Here is a 19,131-nt window from a genome sequence, read left to right on the forward strand (position 1 = left end):
GGGAAATTGAATGAATATTTGCAGGAGGTGGAGAAAAACGGCAATGTGATGAAAGAGGTGTTGCATTGTTCTAGTACAAACACAATGGGCCATATGATTTTCTTTCATAAAGTAAACTTTATCAGGTCATGTGACATGAACATTTTTTAAAGAATTGGATACTTTAGAGTACCCAGTTCATTTTTTCCAATAAAGGGGCAATTTAGCTTGGCCAATCCACCTAGCCTGCACATCTTTGGGTTGTGGGAGCGAAACCCACGCAAACCCGGGGAGAATGTGCAAACTCCACACGGACATTGACCCAGAGCCGGGATCGAACCTGGGACCTCGGTGCCGTGAGGCAACAGGGCTAACCCACTGCGCCACCGTGCTGCCCTCCATCTTGTGATACTAACATTGCTAGACATCTCGGAAGCACAAACAATTTTGGGATTCCAAGTTTTTCCTGTTTCCCACACCAAACTGACTGCAGATTGTAAACAAATAAAGATTTTTTTCTCACCCCCCCCCCCCGATATTAGTTAACGTGCATATGCATTTTCCCCTTCACTAATTTTCATGTGCTTACGTTACTGTATATCTCCATAATCTGTACACTTACCACTGGACCAGCTTTTTGGCTTTAGAATTGCTGGTTAGGAGGGCATTGAATTCATCATCACTTAATGCATCATCTGCTGTGACATCATGAATAAGGATAGTGCATTGTGGGCAGCATTGACTGCCTGTGTCATCACAGCAGAGGGAGATTTACACAATATAACTGACATGGGTTTCTAAAGGCAAACAGCGACTGCTCCAGAACAACCGACCTGAGAAGTGCTCTGTACTATTATAAAAGGGTTTGATGTGAAGCATTTTCTGCATGGTCTATCTCTCATGGAGTAAGTCCAGAACCATGGAGCCAAAAGTCAAAGACATCCATTAAATTCATTCAGGAGCGCAGAAGAAATGTCTTTACACAGAGTGTGGTGAAAATGTCAAACTCTCCAACACTAGGAGTGGTTGAGAACAGTATAGATTCATTTAAGAGAAAGCTGGATTAGCAGTTGTTGAAAAAAGAATAGTACTTACTGATACAGCAGCATAACCAATTGCAAGGATGGTTGGGCAGAATGGAATGTTACCACTGTGCTGGAAGTCTATTAGCACAACTGCATATTATCTTTGAAAGTTGCCACTCAAGCGGATAGAGCTGTGAAGAAGGCCTATGGTGTGCTAGCGTTCATTAACAGAGGGATTGAATTTAAGTGCCGTGACGTGATGATGCAGCTGTACAAAACTTTGGTAAGGCCACATTTGGAGTACTGTGTACAGTTCTGGTCGCCTCATTTTAGGAAGGATGTGGAAGCTTTGGAAAAGGTGCAAAGGAGATTTACCAGGATGTTGCCTGGAATGGAGAGTAGGTCTTATGAGGAAAGGTTGAGGGTGCTAGGCCTTTTCTCATTAGAACGGAGAAGGATGAGGGGCGACTTGATAGAGGTTTATAAGATGATCAGGGGAATAGATAGACAGTCAGAGACTTTTTCCCCGGGTGGAACAAACCATTACAAGGGGACATAAATTTAAGGTGAAAGGTGGAAGATATAGGGGGGATGTCAGAGGTAGGTTCTTTACCCAGAGAATAGCGGGGGCATGGAATGCACTGCCTGTGGAAGTAGTTGAGTCGGAAACATTAGGGACCTTCAAGCAGCTATTGGATAGGTACATGGATTATGGAAAATGATATAGTGTAGATTTATTAGTTCTTCAGGGCAACACGGTAGCATTGTGGTTAGCACAATTGCTTCACAGCTCCAGGGTCCCAGGTTCGATTCCGGCTTGGGTCATTGTCTGTGCGGAGTCTGCACATCCTCCCCGTGTGTGCGTGGGTTTCTTCCGGGTGCTCCGGTTTCCTCCCACAGTCCAAAGATGTGCAGGTTAGGTGGATTGGCCATGATAAATTGCCCTTAGTGTTGGGTGGAGGTGTTGACCTTGGGTAGGGTGCTCTTTCCAAGAGCCGCTGCAGACTCAGTGGGCCGAATGGCCTCCTTTTGCACTGTAAATTCAATGATAATTTATGATTAATCTAGGACAAAGGTTCAGCACAACATCGTGGGCCGAAGGGCCTGTTCTGTGCTGTATTTTTCTATGTTTTATTATTCCTTTCATAATATTAAGGATTATGGGTGAATGCTTTAGACTGTACAGTGCCTTTACACACAGCATGTTATAAAATCATTTATTTGAAAGTTATCTTCATAGAATAGAATCCCTACAGTGCAGAAGGAGGCCATTCTGCACCAACCCTCTGAAAGAGCATCCTACCTAGGTCCACTCCCCCGCAACCCCGCAACCCCACCTAACTAAGGGGCAATTTAGCATGGCCAAGCTACCCAACATGCACATCTTTGGACTGTGGGAAGAAATCACAGCACCCGGAGGAAACATGGGGAGAATGTGCAAACTCCACACAGACAATCACCCAAGGTTGGAATTGAACCAGAATCCCTGGCGCTGTGAGGCAGCAATGCTAACCACAGTGCCATCGGCCGCCCTTCCTCCCCATCAATACATTTCTAACTCTAAACTCCACTACTTACATGTGGTGGTCCAAAAGAATTTTTAAAATCATTTTTTTCCCAATTAAGGGGCAATTTAGTGTGGCCAATCCACCTACCTTGCACATCTTTTGGGTTGTGGGGGTGAGATCCACGCAGACACGGGGAGAATGTACAAAGTCCACCCGGACAGTGACCCTGGGCTGGGATCGAACGCGGGTCCTCAGTGCCGTGAGGCAGCAGTGCTAACCACTGCGCCACTGTGCTGCCCTGGTCCAAAAGAATTAACCCATGGTAAACCTTTACAACTCACCGATTAGGCTCCAGCAGGAGAATAGTGTCAATTCCTGGCTGCCACACAACAGAAAGATGTCAAGGTGAGGATGTAGAGATTTACTAGAATGGGAGCAGGGCTGAAGAACTTCTGTGGAGAAGTTGGGATTGGTTGTCCTTGGAGCAGAGACATAAGGTAGATTTAACAGGGGTGTAGAGCAAACAATGAGAAACTATTTCCACTTATTGGGAGGGGTTCAGGATGAGTTTGAGGGCAAATAGAGACACAGATTTAAGATAAATGTTAAAAAGCCAGTAGTAGGAGGGGAATTGTTTTAAAGCAGTGGGATAGAATGATCTAGATTTCAGTGCTGGTAGTGTTAGGACATTGTGGTAAAATGAAAAAAAAAGAAATCGAATAATAGGGAATTTTCCTGGTGTTTGTATGTTTAAAGGAGACACAAGCTATTTTTAAAATGGAAAGTGAATAAAAGAGATTGGCTGGGTGGATGGAATTAGGGTTTTGATATGCTGATTAGCCTAGCAACACTGAACAAGTATTTACCTAAGACAAGTTGGTAACAATGGGAGATGGAGCATCAAACATTATTGTGGAGGTGGTAAAAGTTCAAAAGAGAAGATGGAGGTGAATATCGCATTTACACTCTAGATGAGGTCATGTAATAAAGGTAATAAAGAGGGATTTTTCAGAAGGATAGTTCAGATATGGGGAGATCAAATGGGAAAACAGTGTTTCAGAGACAAGTTAGCCCAATGCAAGGTAGCAGTTTCGAGACCGCAGCGCCCACAGCAGGAACTGTGTCCACTCCCAACCAGCTGTGCCTGCAGAAAGCCTGTTTTGAGAAGCCAATTACCTCTATTCTAAGTCGGAAGCAGCCCCGAACAATATAGGCACCTGGGGCTGGATTCTCCGTTCCTGAGGGTAAGTGGGTAAGTGCAGACCCCAACGGAGGATCCATGGTGCTTCACGACGGGAAAATCGGAGCGAAACCCCCACCGATTCTGCTACCGGTGAGGGGTTAGCACCGGTGCCACATGAAACACCAGCGGAACGCGCGGAAAACGGTTCGAGAATCGGTGGGTCCGTGCTGCACTTGCACAGGGCTGACAAGCTGCAGCCACGCGTACACCTTCATTCCCCACACACGCACCGATCGCGCCACAAATGATGGCGCCAGTTGTGCTGGACCGCGTACACACGCACCCCGACCCACAGCCCACTTACCCCCCCCCCCCAGCCCTGGCAGAAGTCACCCGACCAGCGGCACGGATCTCAGCTGGGCGTGGCAGTGCTGGACCTGGTCCGCATGCCTTCACTCTCTCTCCGCAGCCGCCACGTCAGGCTCACCACCGCTGAGACCACACATGGCTCGCGCCGTCGGGAACTCGGCCCATCGTAGGCAGAACATCGCGGGTGGGCCCGCTAATAACATTCCAACGGGGATGCGACAGGGTGCGACATGTGTCTCTCAATGATGCAGATTTGGACGGGGCGGAGCATCGCGACCCGGTGTCAAACCGGCACCTGCCGCGATTCCGCCATCGTTCCTGATTTTGGCATCGGGCAACGGAGAATCCCGCCCCTGGTGTGCTATCTTGTTTAGAGTTTTAAAACCTATAGGCTGTTGTTTGGGGAGATTCAGCTCCGAGGTTAGGAAAATAGAGGGGTTTGAAAACAATAAATTTAAAGATATTGTAGGTAGCCATTAATGCAGGTAACTATATTTTTTTAGCATAATAAGCATTTATTTTATTTAAAATAGTGAGTCTGGGACATCCTTCACTGGTCTTCACAACTATCCTCATATTATACCAAGTTGCAAAATACAAGCATTCCAAAGTTCCCTTCTGGGATTTAGAATACCCAGCATTTAACATCAGCTGTGCTCTTAACCTGTGCTCAGGGACTGCAGCGGTTCAAGAAGGCAGCTCACCACTGCCCTCTAAAAGGCAACTAGGGAAGGGAAATAAATGCTGGCCTAACCAGTGATGCCCACATCCCCTAAATTAAAAAAAAAAAATAGGGTGGAGGAAGCGGATTCAATAGTAACTTAAAGGGGATTGGATAATTACCTGAAGAGGAAAGATTTACAGAGTAAATGAGAAAGAGCAGGGAGTGGAACTAATTAGATAGCTAATAAAAAAAACAGGCAAGGTGGGCTAAACAGTCTCCTTCTGTGCTGTATGGTTCAATGATGTTTACCAATCTTTGGGCAGCATTTAGAGACACCACCATTCCTGGCCAGAGTGGAGATGAGGGGACAGTTATCCAGTTACACAATTTGTATCATGTAACTATTCTGCATTTTGTTGAAGAGACCACCCTGATTTTATCAGGAGACGTTGCTTCAGTTTCAATTCTGAGTCTCCCGTTTCTTGTAGTCGCATTTAAAGTCAAATGTAGACTGTTAGCTGTTTAATCAGACTTGCTGCCGAATAAGTACATTTTGTTTGCTGTGAAATAGAACCCCTGACCAGCCTTGAACTCAGTGATTAATGCAATCATGGCAGCCTCGTCTCAGTGTAACATTCCTTGCATCTAAGCCAGAAGGCTGTGGGGTGATTGTCCCATTCCACAGACTTGAGCACATGATCCAGGCTGACACTTCAGTGTTGTACAGAGGGAAAGCCTTCTGGGTGGGACATGAAACTGAAGCCCCAAATTGCATTCTCAGGTAGTGGGGTGACAAACACCTTCAGCTGTGCTGCAAACTTCACAAAGAACAGAGCCCAGACATGAGCAATGCCACTTGGACCAGCCTGGTTCAAAATCTGTTGCACACTTTAAATATATCAGCAACACTCAAAGAAAAGCCATAGGAAGCCATCAACACAATTCAGCTAAGGTTTCCAGAGAAGAACGAAAGGCACTTCAGCATCATGCATTTCACCAGCTCTCAGACTTTCACTGCCTCCTGAGCCATTGTGATGAACAATACTCAGTGGAGTATCCACAAATTTAATACAAGCAGCGGCAAGTCTCACAATAAGACAGAGCAGCACGGTGGCACAGTGGTTAGCATTGCTGCCTCACAGCGCCAGGGTCCCAGGTTCAATTCCAACCTTGGGTCGGTCTGTGCGGAGTCTGCACGTTCTCCCAGTGTCTGCGTGGGTTTCCTCCGGGTGCTCCGGTTTCCTCCCAGTCCAAAGACGCGCAGGTTTGGTGGGGTATGGGGAAAGGGTGGGGGAGTGGGCCTAGGAGAGTGCTCTTTCAGAGGGCCGGTGCAGACTCGATGGGTTGAATTACCTCCTTTTGCACTGTAAGGATTCCTCCAATCCACAGAAGTAAGGCCTGCAATCCACAGAAGTTTTATAGAGCAGGAGTTGGCTGCCCAACCCATCATTTCAGCTTCTTGCCAGATCGAAATGCACTTTTGATTGAAAATCACCTTTCCCATTTTTCCAAGCGGGGGCAGGGGAAAGAAAGAGGGTGTGCTTGGTCTTGCCTTGCACATTCAGTAGGACAAGATGAACTCAGCTCCATCCCTGTACCAATGCATTACTCAAGTTTCCAACAGTAAAACATACGTCAAGCTCCAGTGAGTTCCTGATCTGTCAAGTCAAGTGGGTGGGAAGGGAGTCCCTCTGAATGGCCCGTGTCCTGATCCAGTGGCTGTAAGTGACTGACTCCAGGAGGAAATGTGGGTGCACCCGCTCAGTCATGACAGGCTGGAATATGCAGGGGCTGTTAGTGGAAGAAACAATGCTGGAAAATTACTACCCTCATGAAATAATGTTAAAAACCAAACACCAAAACGTGCTGAGATGGGCTTTTCATTGAATTAAGTCTTTTGAAGACAGGTCTTTAAAGAAGCACCTGCTAAAGAGGTGAGCTGTCCTCATTAAGTTAGAGGCTGCAGAAGATCCTCCCAATGGATGGGATGGGCAAAAACCTCTCTGTCCAACCAGAGCTCATAGCTGTAGCGGAAATCCTCAGGCAGCGAGACATGATGGCCCAGGACACTCTGGAGACAGTTGTCCACTGGGGCAAACTCCAGGTCAGTGTGGTGCAGACCATAGCGGCGGCTGTTGAACATTTCAATATTCACCCTCAGGCCACACTCCTCTGCCTGGAAGTCCCAGGGTCGAGCATCAATATCTGTGGGAAGACAGAGGTCACAGCTTATTGCGGTTTGAAACTAATCGAGATCCCACATTTACAAGGACGGTGCCAGAACTGAGTGGTTAACAATTCACTAAAGACTGAACAGGCTTTCTAACCTGACAATCCGAGTACCGGAATACTACACTGCTGGAGGTGGCATTAAACAGTGTTCCCCTCTGAGCTCACAGAGCATCACAAAAGATCCGACAGCCACGGCTGGAAGAGCATCGCTCCCGTGTTCGAACTAATATCTATCCCTCAACTAGCATCGCTAAAAGATGATCTGGGCTGGTTGTGGGATCTTACTGTGTGCAAATTGACCGTTGGCACGTCTCTTAAATTAGGAGTGGGTGCCCTACCTGGAACCTCAATATCCTGCACTGCTCCCGCTTCAGTACACTGTGCGCTGCTGACCCATGCTAGCTACCCCTGTCTGGGTCGGAATCTCTTTGCCATACCGTTTCCATACGCCCAGTCATCGTTGAGGCGATGTCGCACTTTGTGGTAGATGGCAGACATGATCTTCATGTTACTCTTCCTCCACTGGCGCCCCAGGTATTTGGTTTGGAATTTCAACAGCTTCAGTGCGTAGAGCTGCAGCATTGCCTGCTCTGCCCTCAGCACTCGCTTTAAAATTGGAGCAGACTTGAAAACCACAAGCATCTAGAGATAAACCAGAATGTGCAGGTAATCAAGGAGCACGTCAAGCCACATTTTGTATTCCAAAAAGAAAAATCAAAGGGGTACATATCATTTATTACCATGGGCTTTTACAAAGGAAATTTCTGACTCTTGTATGAAGGTTATGGGCTCCTTTACGCCAGGTTTAAGGGACCACAGCCAATAGCTGGGTGGCGGTGAGAATGAGATTAGGCAGCAAAACACAACAAGCCAGACAGACTGACCATACCATGAATGGCTCATTCTCCACGATGCAGGTGTCTGCAAATTGGACTGTCTGCATCCATTTCAGTGATCATCTGGTGTGGGAACAATGCAGGGGTAAAGGCCAGGCTCTTTGACTCAACACTGTTCTATGGTGACGGGGAAAAGAGGGTGAGGAGGAATGGGGTAGGACACAGCACATGTCGGAAAAGCACCATTTTAGCTTAGATGCGCTGTCAGTCACTGGGATCCTTGATCACTCTTGTGGTGTAGCCAAAGAACTGTGGCCACCTAAAATGGGTCCAGCAAGGGGTGCTGGGAAGAGTGGTCAGGTTTTATGGGCAAGCAGGCTGCAGAACAGATCAAACAAAGATGCAGCAAAAGGCTTTGCAGACTTCAAAAGATTTTGCAGGTTGTTGCAAACAACATAGGGAAATGGCCATCTCCAGGCCATCCCGGGAATGATAAAACTGTCCTGTCAATCACACTTGTTTACCAGAGACAGTGGCACCTAAATAAATTCCTTATTTGGAAAGGCCTACATGCCAGGCATGGCCACTGAGCGCCCACCCCAAAATTGATGTTGCAGTCCCCGATTGGACTTGATTGATGAGGCTGATCGAGCCCTGGTCAATTGATTGACAAATGACCCACATATCGCCCATCAAAGGGGGCGAAATCCAAGCAGGTTAAAAGGTGCTGCACCACCTGAGAATCTCTCTCTGCAGCAGCAACCAACAAAGGCGACCCTTCATCGGCCAAAGAGAAAGACCAACAGAAGGAGGACACGAGCCAGAAGAGAACCAGACTGATAACCAACCAACAGAGACTACAAGACTGCAACCACAGATAACAGGCCTGTATCTGCCTAGCACTTGTCGGTTACTGCCAAGTTATGTTAAGATCTTGGAATTATTGGCGTGTAGTGTAACCTATAATTGGGAGTGTGTGATTGAATAACCATAACCATGTGTGCGCGTGAATAAATATTGTTCGGTTTTATAAACTGAATCTCAGTCAGTTGTCCATCTTATACAGGTTAAGACACCGTGGTTTAGACAGGTACAACAGAATCTTTAGTCTCACCATGATGCGGGAGTGTTTCCATTTGGTGAGCTTGTTTAGGATACGCAGCAGATTGATGCACGAGAAGACATTCCTCCAGCAAAACTGGGTGTGGTCACCAGCTTCCTGGAGGCAAAACAAACAAACAGCTCCTTAAATATAATGAAACATCCCAAAGCACTTCACACACAAGTGACACAGAGATGGAGGAGGAGATGCTGGGGCAGGCGAATAAAAGCTATCCAGAAGGAAAAATCGGTTCGGACCTGTATTCTTATTTCCCCATTTTACGGCTTCTTCCTTCTGGATAATTAGCTTTTCAGGAGTCATAACGGAGAGAGAGATGGAGAGTTTTCAGGAGGGATTTCCAAAGCTTGATGTCTAAAGAGCTAAAGACAATGGGAGGAGGTGATGCACGAGAGGCTAGAGTTGGAGGAACACAGCAATCTTGGAGGATTGTAGGGCTGGAGGAGGTTTCAAAGATGGGGGGAGGGTGAGGTCAGGTCACGGAGTGACTTGAACAGAGGGATAAGAACTTTCAAGTTAAGGCATTGCCGAAGCAGGAGCCAATGGAGGTCAGTATCCAGGGCTGGTAGTGGTTGTCCAGGATTGTGTGTGTTGAATATGGGGACATCACAATGTCACATCCCCTCACACAGGGCACATCTGAGAATGCCTCAACACTGATTCCAGTCCTCGTTTTTTTAAAACACGGAGGAATAATAATGAAGAAGGGAACATTTTCTGCTTTCTCCCTGACCCAATGACAGGATTGAGCACTGTTGCACAGATTAAATATTTAGTAAAGCTCTTCTTATCCCGACTCAAGAAGGCATCTCAATCCCATTGGGAAGAACACTTCCTGAACATTAGCCACTTTCTGGCCCCTTTGGAAAACCCGCTATTTACTGTTCAATTTCAGTTATCCTCAAGTTTTGGACTTGCGCCCACTAGGAAATGAATTGACGGTATTCCGACCAGGTGTTCAAGCCCCATTTCACCCACTGGGATGTCAAGTATTCTTCAAAGAGGCACTTTGAGTCTTCAAAGTGACGTCCTGTCCAGGAGCTGCACAAACTGTAGGGCGGTCATACTAGCTGGTGAATTTCCCCTGAACCTAGCGTGACTTCCCTCTCGAACTCCCTTTCTATGAACTAAATTCATTTGATTCAAGTTCACTAAACAGCTTCCCTCAAACTGGAGGAGGAGACAGTGACCCTGAGAGAACGGGCTGAATCGGAATGCTGACCCCAGAGAATGGACTAAACCAGAGGGGTGTCCACCCTCCTCCACTAAGTGCGTTACTGGTTAGTTCCCGTCTGCTCTCTTCTAGCACTAAAAGCTGCATTGTCACAAACAAACAAGGTAAAGGAACTCCAGATCGGTTTCTGTTCAGGCTTCTCCCAAGGGATGAGTCATCCGAGGAGTTGGGAGAACTCTCTGCTTTCTCCAAATTGCATCCACCAGATGAGGCAAACTACTTACCCCTAACAATGCAAAGAACAAAGAAAAGTACAGCACAGGAACAGGTCCTTCGGCCCTCCAAGCCTGCGCCGACCATGCTGCCCGTCTAAACTAAAATCTTCTACACTTCCGGGGTCCGTATCCCTCTATTCCCATCCTATTCATGTATTTGTCAAGATGCCCCTTAAACGTCACTACCGTCCCTGCTTCCACCACCTCTTCCGGCAGCGAGTTCCAGGCACCCACTACCCTCTGTGTAAAAAAACTTGCCTCGTACATCTACTCTCAACTTTGCCCCTCGCACCTTAAACCTATGCCCCCTAGTAATTGACCCCTCTACCCTGGGAAAAAGCCTCTGACTATCCACTCTGTCTATGCCCCTCAATCTTATAGACCTCTATAAGATCGCCCCTCAACCTCCGTCGTTCCAGTGAGAACAACCGAGTTTATTCAACCTCTCATAGCTAATGCCCTCCATACCAGGCAACATTCTGGTAAATCTCTTCTGCACCCTCTCTAAAGCCTCCACATCCTCTTGGTAGTGTGGCGACCAGAATTGAACACTATACTCCAAGTGTGGCCTAACTAAGGTTCTATGCAGCTGCAGCTTTCCTTCAGCACGAGGGGAGAATGGGGCTCGAATATATGATCTGCTGTAGAGCTGAAAATGTGGGCTCAGTTAGTGTGGTAGAATAATTAATACTGGAACTGTGTAGGATTGATTATTTCTGCTGTGTCCGAATCCCGAAGATGCTGATTGATGCTGGGTTCTAGGCCCTCTGCCTATAGCACTGGCAGCCACCTGGTAGTCATACTATCCTCACTCAATATGTACATATGTCCGCCCTCCCCAGCAGGAATCAGGAAGTGGTTGAGTGCTGCCTTCCCTGCCCAGGAGCGGCAAGGTGATCATCAGGGCTCCACCATCTCAGCTTAGCTGGAGCCAAACCTGGGACCCTGTTACCCAGTATCACAGCACAAATTTTGATTTCTATGTCTGCCGGACTTACCAGAACGTCTGTGGTGAGTTCCGGCAGCTCATGGATTACACAGTGAGGGTAGTCTAGGACGCAGATACTGTGTGCACAAAGAAACAGAACAATTAGGACACAGTTAGCTGGCTCATCGTTCAAGAAATCATCTGAGTGATTTAACAGACCTTTCAGAGCTGGTTCTCACTGCGGGAATCCTGATCAAATCATTACCGAGGGGCAGGCGGACACACAGCAGAATGTGTGATCGGGCCTGCCGATGCTGTACGTGCTCTTGCAACACAGCCGTCTGCAGAACTTGTTCTGCGGTTGGCACCCCCTCTCTGCCCCCATCCTCCGATATCCAGGTTTTGTACAGAATCAATACTTGCAATGCGCAGTGCTTCCTCCAACATTATCTTGCTTTTCCTTCAAATAGCACCTGGAATCATGCAGCACCCTAAAAGGGCATTCAGCCCATTCTGTCTGTGCTGGCTTCTGAAAGACCTAACCAATTAGTGCAACTCCCTTGCCCTTTCCCCATATTCCTGCATTTATAGATCCAATTCCCCTTTGAAAGCCGCTATTGAATTTGCTTCCAACACTCGAGCAGAGAGTGTACTCCAGATCAAAACAACTTACTGAATAAAGAAAATGCTCCTCATCTTCCCTGGCTTTTTCTGCCATTCACTTTAAATCTGGGACTTCTACTCACTGTCCTTTCTTCAAGTGGAAATAATTTCTTCCCGCCTACAAAAGAACCCTCCAAATTTTAAACTCCTGCTCCTGGGAGAGGTGGGGGCGGGGTATTCGGCAATAGTGATTTCTGATCATTCTCCACATTTTGTGGATTTGGTGTTGGGGTTGGGTCCTGCTCAGCGCCCCCACCCCCCAGCAGGTTGGAAATGATGCTGTTGGCGATGAGGGATTCTGAGCGGATTTCTTTGGAGTGCATTGATTGTAATAGGAGTGAGAACATTTCACCTTCCACATTGTGGGAGGCTTTGAAGACGGCTATTCAGGGAGTGGGGGGGGGGGGCGATAATCTCTTTGGGGCACAGAAAGAGAAGTGTGAAAAGGTGGAGAGGCAGAGGTTGGTGGATGCCATTTTGGGTGGTGATCGCCCAGTACTTGCTTGCCCCAACACCAGAGTTGTTGGCAAACAGAAAGAAACTGCAGTTGAGGGCAGCACGGTGGTTAGCACTGCTGCCTCACGACACCGAGGTCCCAGATTCAATCCCGAATCTGGGTCACTGTCCGTGTGGAATTGTGCAAAGACCCAAAGATGTAGAGAATAGCAATGGAAAGATGCTTTTCTAATTGGAGGGCTGTGAACCGTGGTGATCCGCAGGGATCAGTGCTGGGACCTTTGCTGTTTGTAGTATATATAAATGATTTGGAGGAAAATGTAACTGGTCTGATTAGTAAGTTTGCAGACGACACAAAGGTTGGTGGAATTGCAGATAGCGATGAGGACTGTCAGAGGATACAGCAGGATTTTGATTGTTTGGAGACTTGGGCGGAGAGATGGCAGATGGAGTTTAATCCGGACAAATGTGAGGTAATGCATTTTGGAAGGTCTAATGCAGGTAGGGAATATACAGTGAATGGTAGAATCCTCAAGAGTATTGAAAGTCAGAGAGATCTAGGTGTACAGGTCCACAGGTCACTGAAAGGGACAACACAGGTGGAGAAGGTAGTCAAGAAGGCATACGGCATGCTTGCCTTCATTGGCCGGGGCATTGAGTATAAGAATTGGCAAGTCATGTTGCAGTTGTATAGAACCTTAGTTAGGCCACACTTGGAGTATAGTGTTCAATTTTGGTCGCCACACTACCAGAAGGATGTGGAGGCTTTAGAGAGGGTGCAGAAGAGATTTACCAGGATGTTGCCTGGTATGGAGGGCATTAGCTATGAGGAGCGGTTGAATAAACTTGGTTTGTTCTCACTGGAACGACGGAGGTTGAGGGGCGATCTGATAGAGATCTACAAAATTATGAGGGGCATAGACAGAGTGGATAGTCAAAGGCTTTTCCCCAGGGTAGAGGGGTCAATTACTCGGGGGCATAGGTTTAAGGTGCGAGGGGCAAGGTTTAGAGTAGATGTACGAGGCATGTTTTTTTACACAGAGGGTAGTGGGTGCCTGGAACTCGCTGCCGGAGGAGGTGGTGGAAGCAGGGACGGTAGTGACATTTAAGGGGCATCTTGACAAATACATGAATAGGATGGGAATAGAGGGATACAGACCCTGGAAGTGTAGAAGATTTTAGTTTAGTCAGGCAGCATGGTCGGCACGGGCTTGGAGGGCCGAAGGGCCTGTTCCTGTGCTGTACTTTTCTTTGTTCTTTGTGCAGGGTAGGTGGATTGGCCACGCTAGATCGCCCATTTAATTGGAAAAAATGAATTGGGTACTCTAAATTTATATTCAAAAAAAAGAAACTGCAGTTGGAATTTGGGCTGCTTTCGATGGGCAGGGCGGCACACCAGCTGTGATGCTCGATGAGGGCTTTTTCTAAACATGGGAGGAGGCCAGTCGTCTGTTGACGCACCAGCTGAGGCAGCAGGTGGCTCTCGGCAAATAATGCAGGCTACAGTGGCAGGTTGGTCTCCGCCCCAGATACAGCCACTGAGACTTTCTATCATAATCTTTATAAGTCGGAGCTCCCGGAGGATGGGTTGTCTATGTGGGCGTTTTTGGATGGCTTGTCTATCCGGAATGCAGAATGAAGGAGAAGGGAGGAATCGGAGTCCCCACTGACCTAGGAGGAGGTCATGAAATGCATGGGCTTGATGCAGTCGGGTAAAACGTGTCAGGCCCGGATAGACTTTCGATCAAATTTTATAAGAAATGAGAGGGTCAGCTGATCCCATTGTTGTTCGAGATGTTTAACAACTCCATGTCTAGGGGGAATGAGGCTACATTGGCGCAGGTGTCAATTTCTCGGATTTGAAAAAGGATAAGGATTCGAAAGAGTGAGAGTCTTATTGCCCTATTTCATTAGTGAATGTGGATGCAAAGTTGTTGCCGAAGGTTTTGGCAATGCGCTTGGAGCCCTGTCTTCCAGGGGTTATATCGGAAGAACAGGCTGAGTTTAATAAGGGCAGGCAGCTGTTGGCCAATATTCGGCGATTGCTTAATGTTATCTGTCCCCGTCTTCAGCCCCAGGGAGAGGAGCCGACCTGGTGAGGTTGCCTTCACGCCTGGCTAGGTCCAGCTTCCGTTACCTGGGAAGCCAGGTGGCCCATGATTGGGACTCACTCCATAAACTAAATTTTGCGGGTCTGGTGAATGGGGTCAAGTCAGACTTGAAGAAGTGGGATCACCTCCCTCTGTCCCTGGCGGGCAGGGTCCAGTCGGTGAAGATGAATACTCTCCCAAGATTTCTATTTTGTTTTGTGTCTTCCAGTTCTCCTTTGCAAATCCTTTTTGTGAAAGTCAATAAAATTGTATCTTCTTATATTTGGGCGGCTAAGACCCCACGGATTCGCAGGGTGTTTTTGCAGAGGGAATGGCAATTGGGGGTCCTATCGTTGCTCGATCTGTTATTTTATTATTGGCGGCAAATATTGATAATCATCGTTTTGTTCCAGCCGCCTTGGACTTGCCGTTTTGGGCATAGGAGGAGGAGGGGTTGGAACAGTTCAGGGACATGTTTATAGAAGGGAGATTGGAGGGTTTTAAGGAGCTTACAAGAACTAATCCTTTTACGTATTATCAGGTGTGTAATGTTTCGCGCAAGGATATTCCTTTCTTCCCCTTGGCATCCTTGCCCTCGTTGATGGATGGAGTTCTTTCAACAGTTGAGCTGGCGGAAGGGAAGAAAATAGATACTTACGGTTGGTGGAGTAAGCTCCATTGTATGAGTTTAAAAGGAAGTGGGAGAGGAAGCTGGGTCAGGCTTTCGGGGGGTGGGGGTGGGGGTGAGTGTGCATTGTCTTGGGGCTGGGATCGAGCCCTGTTTCTCGGCGCCTGTGAGGCAGCAGTGCTAACCACTGTGCCATCCTAACCTCATTGAGTTCTTGGACTTAGAAAAGGTCAAGTACATCATGAGGAGTTAGGCAGAAGGCTTCATTTCAAGGTGGCAGCCTTTCATTTCCTACTTCAGGGAGCTGGTCACCATCAGATGTTTGGCAGCGGGGGGTGGGGGGGGGGGGGGGTCCGGGATTTGTCTTGGTTGATTTTCTTTGTGGGTTAGGGGGGGTTGAGTCTAGAATTGTAATTGTACTAGTTGTGTAATATGGTTGTTAGTGTTTTATTGAAAGAGTTTTCTAAACAAATGTCACAATCTGTTAGTTTTTGATTGTTACAGATCAAGAAATTGTGTGTGGTTTAATCAGGAGTAACTAAGCTCAATCAGGGAGTTACAAGGGCCTATGCTGCCCTAACTCTGGGAGGAGGGAAACCCAACAACTATTGCAGTCCCTGGTTCCTAATCACTCTGCTCGAAAACTAGAGGGGCATAGGACAGGTTTTAAGATCAGTGTGATGCTTCCTGAAGGCTTCCAGCCGCATGATGGTAATACAGGGAGGTCATGGAGAAAGGTTGGCCCCGTTGGAATGGCATGCCAGCCCGAGTCAGCTCAGGAGGAGCAGTTGGGGGACAGAAAAAAAAGTTTTAATTCCCTGCCATCCCCTCTGTTAACGAGAAGTGAAACGGAGCATTCAGGCCTTCTCAGCACAAATTTCCTTCGTCCTCTGAAGGTGCTAACATTCCTTCCATTGGCACCTGCTGCTCCCAAGGGGACCACCATTCCTGAGAGAAAAGACTCTGAGCAATGAGTGCCAGCAAGCCATTCGATCACGGGAAGCATCACAGCTAAGCCTGCCTATCCTCCCACAAATTGGGCTTTACAGTCATGAGGAGGGGATGTTGTAGGATAGTAATCCAGATAGAATTGCAGAGGGGCAGGTTAGTGCCCCTGGCTGGGTTTGGTTTTAGAGTTCACCCTTCTTACCTGTTCTTGGTGGTGACGTAGGACATGATGCTCTGATTGAAGAACTTCAAAATGAGTGGGATACAGTTGGCAAACACCAAGTGCTGGGAAACATATTCAAACTAGGAGGAAAGGCAAAGAGGAAAATAAGAAGGGACCATAGAATCAGACTCCCTTCTGTGCAGAAGCAGGCTATTCCACCCATTGAATCTGTACCAACCCTCCGAAAGAAAACTTGACCCCACCCACCCCACCTATCCTGCACATCCCTGGACACCAAGGGACAATTTAGCACAGCCAATCCATCTAACCTGCACATCCCTGACATTAAGGGACAATTTAGCACAGCCAATCCATCTAACCTGCACATCCCTGACATTAAGGGACAATTTAGCACAGCCAATCCATCTAACCTGCACATCCCTGACATTAAGGGACAATTTAGCACAGCCAATCCATCTAACCTGCACATCTCTGGACACTAAGGGACAATTTAGCACGGTCAATCTGCCTAACCTGCACATCCCTGGGCACTAAGGGGCAATTTAGCACAGCCAATCCATCTAACCTACACATCCTTGGACTTCTATCATCTTCAGTACAAAGGTTTGAGAACACGCACTAACAGATTCAAAAACAGCTTCTTCGCCGCTGTTACCAGACTCCTAAATGACCCTCTTATGGACTGAACTGATCTCTCCACACATCTTCTCTACTGTGCAGTACTACACTCTGTATGCTTCACCCGGTGTCCATGTCTATGTATTTACATTGTTATTTATGTATGTCCTATGTTTTTTCATGTATGGAACGATCTGACTGGACTGGACTGTACGCAGAACAATACTTTTCACTGAACCTCTGTACACGTGACAATAAATCAAAATCTATTTAAAATTGAAAATGACATCCCCAGGCCACAGAAGCTTCTCTTACATTACACCGATTTCCTGTTCCTTCCCCCTCTGCTATTCTTGTGCACCCATCTTTTCTTTTTGCCTTGCTCCATCCTCCCTTTTGTCATTTAATCACACTGCCTCCCACACCATCACCGGGCTTCCCAATTGTTATTTACTTTTAACCCCCCCCTTCCCAGGCTCTGTTAAAAACTGGCAAATCCCCAACATCTTCTGGTTCTGATGAAAGGCCAGCAACGCGAAGTCTCAGCTCAGTTTCCCTTTCCACAAATGCTGCCTGATGTTCCTTTGGCTTTTGAGTTACAATTTAGAAGACCAGTGAATAGGATTGATGACCAGTTGTTGATGAGGCAAATAGCAGATGAAAGGGGGGGGGGGTTTGCACATTCTCCCCGTGTCTGCGTGGGTTTCACCCTCACAACCCAAAGATGTGCAGGTTGGGTGGATTGGCCACGTTAAATTGCCCCTCAATTGGAAAAAAATAGTTGGGTACTCTAAATTTATTTTTTAAAAAGAACAAAATGCACAGTTTAGTGCGAGGAGGAGGATGTGGGAAAGCAGGGGGTGGGTGGGGGGGGGGGGGTTCAGAACCATTTGTGAATCAACCACAAAAGTACACGTCAGTCCGATCTGCATTGCAATGCCCGTTGTGTGACTGTGGAGGGGCTATCCAAACCACCCTGTTCTCAAACATCAGTGCTCATCCACAAGAATTAGGAGTTTGGCCCCTCGAGTCTGTGCCACCATTTGATATGAGCATAAAATTCCCATCTACCTCCCATCACGAATCGACAAGAATCCTTCTCTGGGTGAATAACATTTCCTGACCAGAGGATGGCAGGTTTCACATTTAATATTGCTTTTCAGGCTGTCACATGAAGCGAGTGAGTCACAGGCTGGAATCTAATCCAGGGGTCTGGGTGGTTTATAGATAGAATAATGGATATCGGAGCGCGAGTTAGAAGCTGAAACATAATCCAGGATTCAGATGTAGAACTGTCAATTGGAATAAGGTTCAGTTACCAAGACAGATATTTTTTACCTCACTGACCAATGTCTTGGTTTAATTCAGTGGGCTGGACAGCTGGTCTGTGATGCAGAATGAGGCCAGCAGCGAGGGTTCATTTCCCCGTACCGGCTGAGGTTATTCATGAAGGCCCCGCCTTCTCAACCCTGTCCCCCGCCTGAAGTGTGGTGATCCTCACGTTAAATCACCACCTCTCAGCTCTCCCCATCAAAGGAGAAAGCAGCCAATGGTCATCTGGGTCTGCGGCGATTTTACTTACTTACTAAATCATTCTCTTGTGTGTTTGGAATAAGATTGATTTTCCAAGTACATTACTTTGGAGCGCAGCAGCACACCTGTGAATGCTTCCCTGTGTGACTATAGATCAACAGGACAGGCATTTGTGGAAGCATATCACAACTCTTTGTTGTCCCCCTCATCTATTATATACCATTGCTTTACTGGGCATCCCCCCCTAATTAAGCCAGTTTTTCGTCCGTCCAGGCTCGGTGCCTTAGCTGCTAAGATTGCAAAGAACCGTCAGCTCAGTCTCCACCCAGTGCATCCTGGTTGACCACTAGGAGGCACAAGGCATCCAATCTGCAGCCAGTCCACTTAATACAGCTCAAGATGAGGAATCACCCGGAGTTAGGGAAACAAAACCCACACTATCCAGTGCCCACCCTCACACTGGAACCCCGCCCCCCACCCCCGCACCAATTCCCCTGACTTGTCCAGTGCCTCCGGTGTTGCTTACCTGATAGACATGGTTGAGTTTGAGATGTTTGAGTAGCAGAAGCATCAGTGCTGAGATAGCTTTAACAATGATCTCCTTGTGTCTATTGACGTCAATCCCCAGCTTCATGCTTTGTAACACGGTGTTGCTGCACAAAATGTAACAAAGAGGTGAATCTATCTCACTGAAATATTAAATACTCTATTACGATAC

At 47.3% G+C, this 19,131-nt stretch overlaps 1 protein-coding gene across 1 annotated transcript in view; it reads right to left on the reverse strand.

The window, feature by feature from the left end:
- Nucleotides 1-5,235: 5,235 nt before the first annotated feature.
- The window catches only part of LOC140387882 (striatin-interacting protein 2-like), a 60,555-nt gene continuing 46,659 nt past the window's right edge, over nucleotides 5,236-19,131 (reverse strand). The window contains exons 16-21 of the mRNA XM_072471155.1: nucleotides 18,940-19,066; nucleotides 16,281-16,381; nucleotides 11,364-11,430; nucleotides 8,911-9,015; nucleotides 7,398-7,602; nucleotides 5,236-6,933 (exon numbers count right to left, since the gene is read on the reverse strand). Coding sequence (XP_072327256.1) covers nucleotides 6,677-6,933; nucleotides 7,398-7,602; nucleotides 8,911-9,015; nucleotides 11,364-11,430; nucleotides 16,281-16,381; nucleotides 18,940-19,066 — 862 coding nt within the window. The 3' untranslated portion in view covers nucleotides 5,236-6,676. The remainder of the gene's footprint in view (nucleotides 6,934-7,397; nucleotides 7,603-8,910; nucleotides 9,016-11,363; nucleotides 11,431-16,280; nucleotides 16,382-18,939; nucleotides 19,067-19,131) is intronic.

This window comes from Scyliorhinus torazame, chromosome 13 (assembly GCF_047496885.1).
Source record: "Scyliorhinus torazame isolate Kashiwa2021f chromosome 13, sScyTor2.1, whole genome shotgun sequence".
Lineage (NCBI taxonomy): Eukaryota > Metazoa > Chordata > Chondrichthyes > Carcharhiniformes > Scyliorhinidae > Scyliorhinus > Scyliorhinus torazame.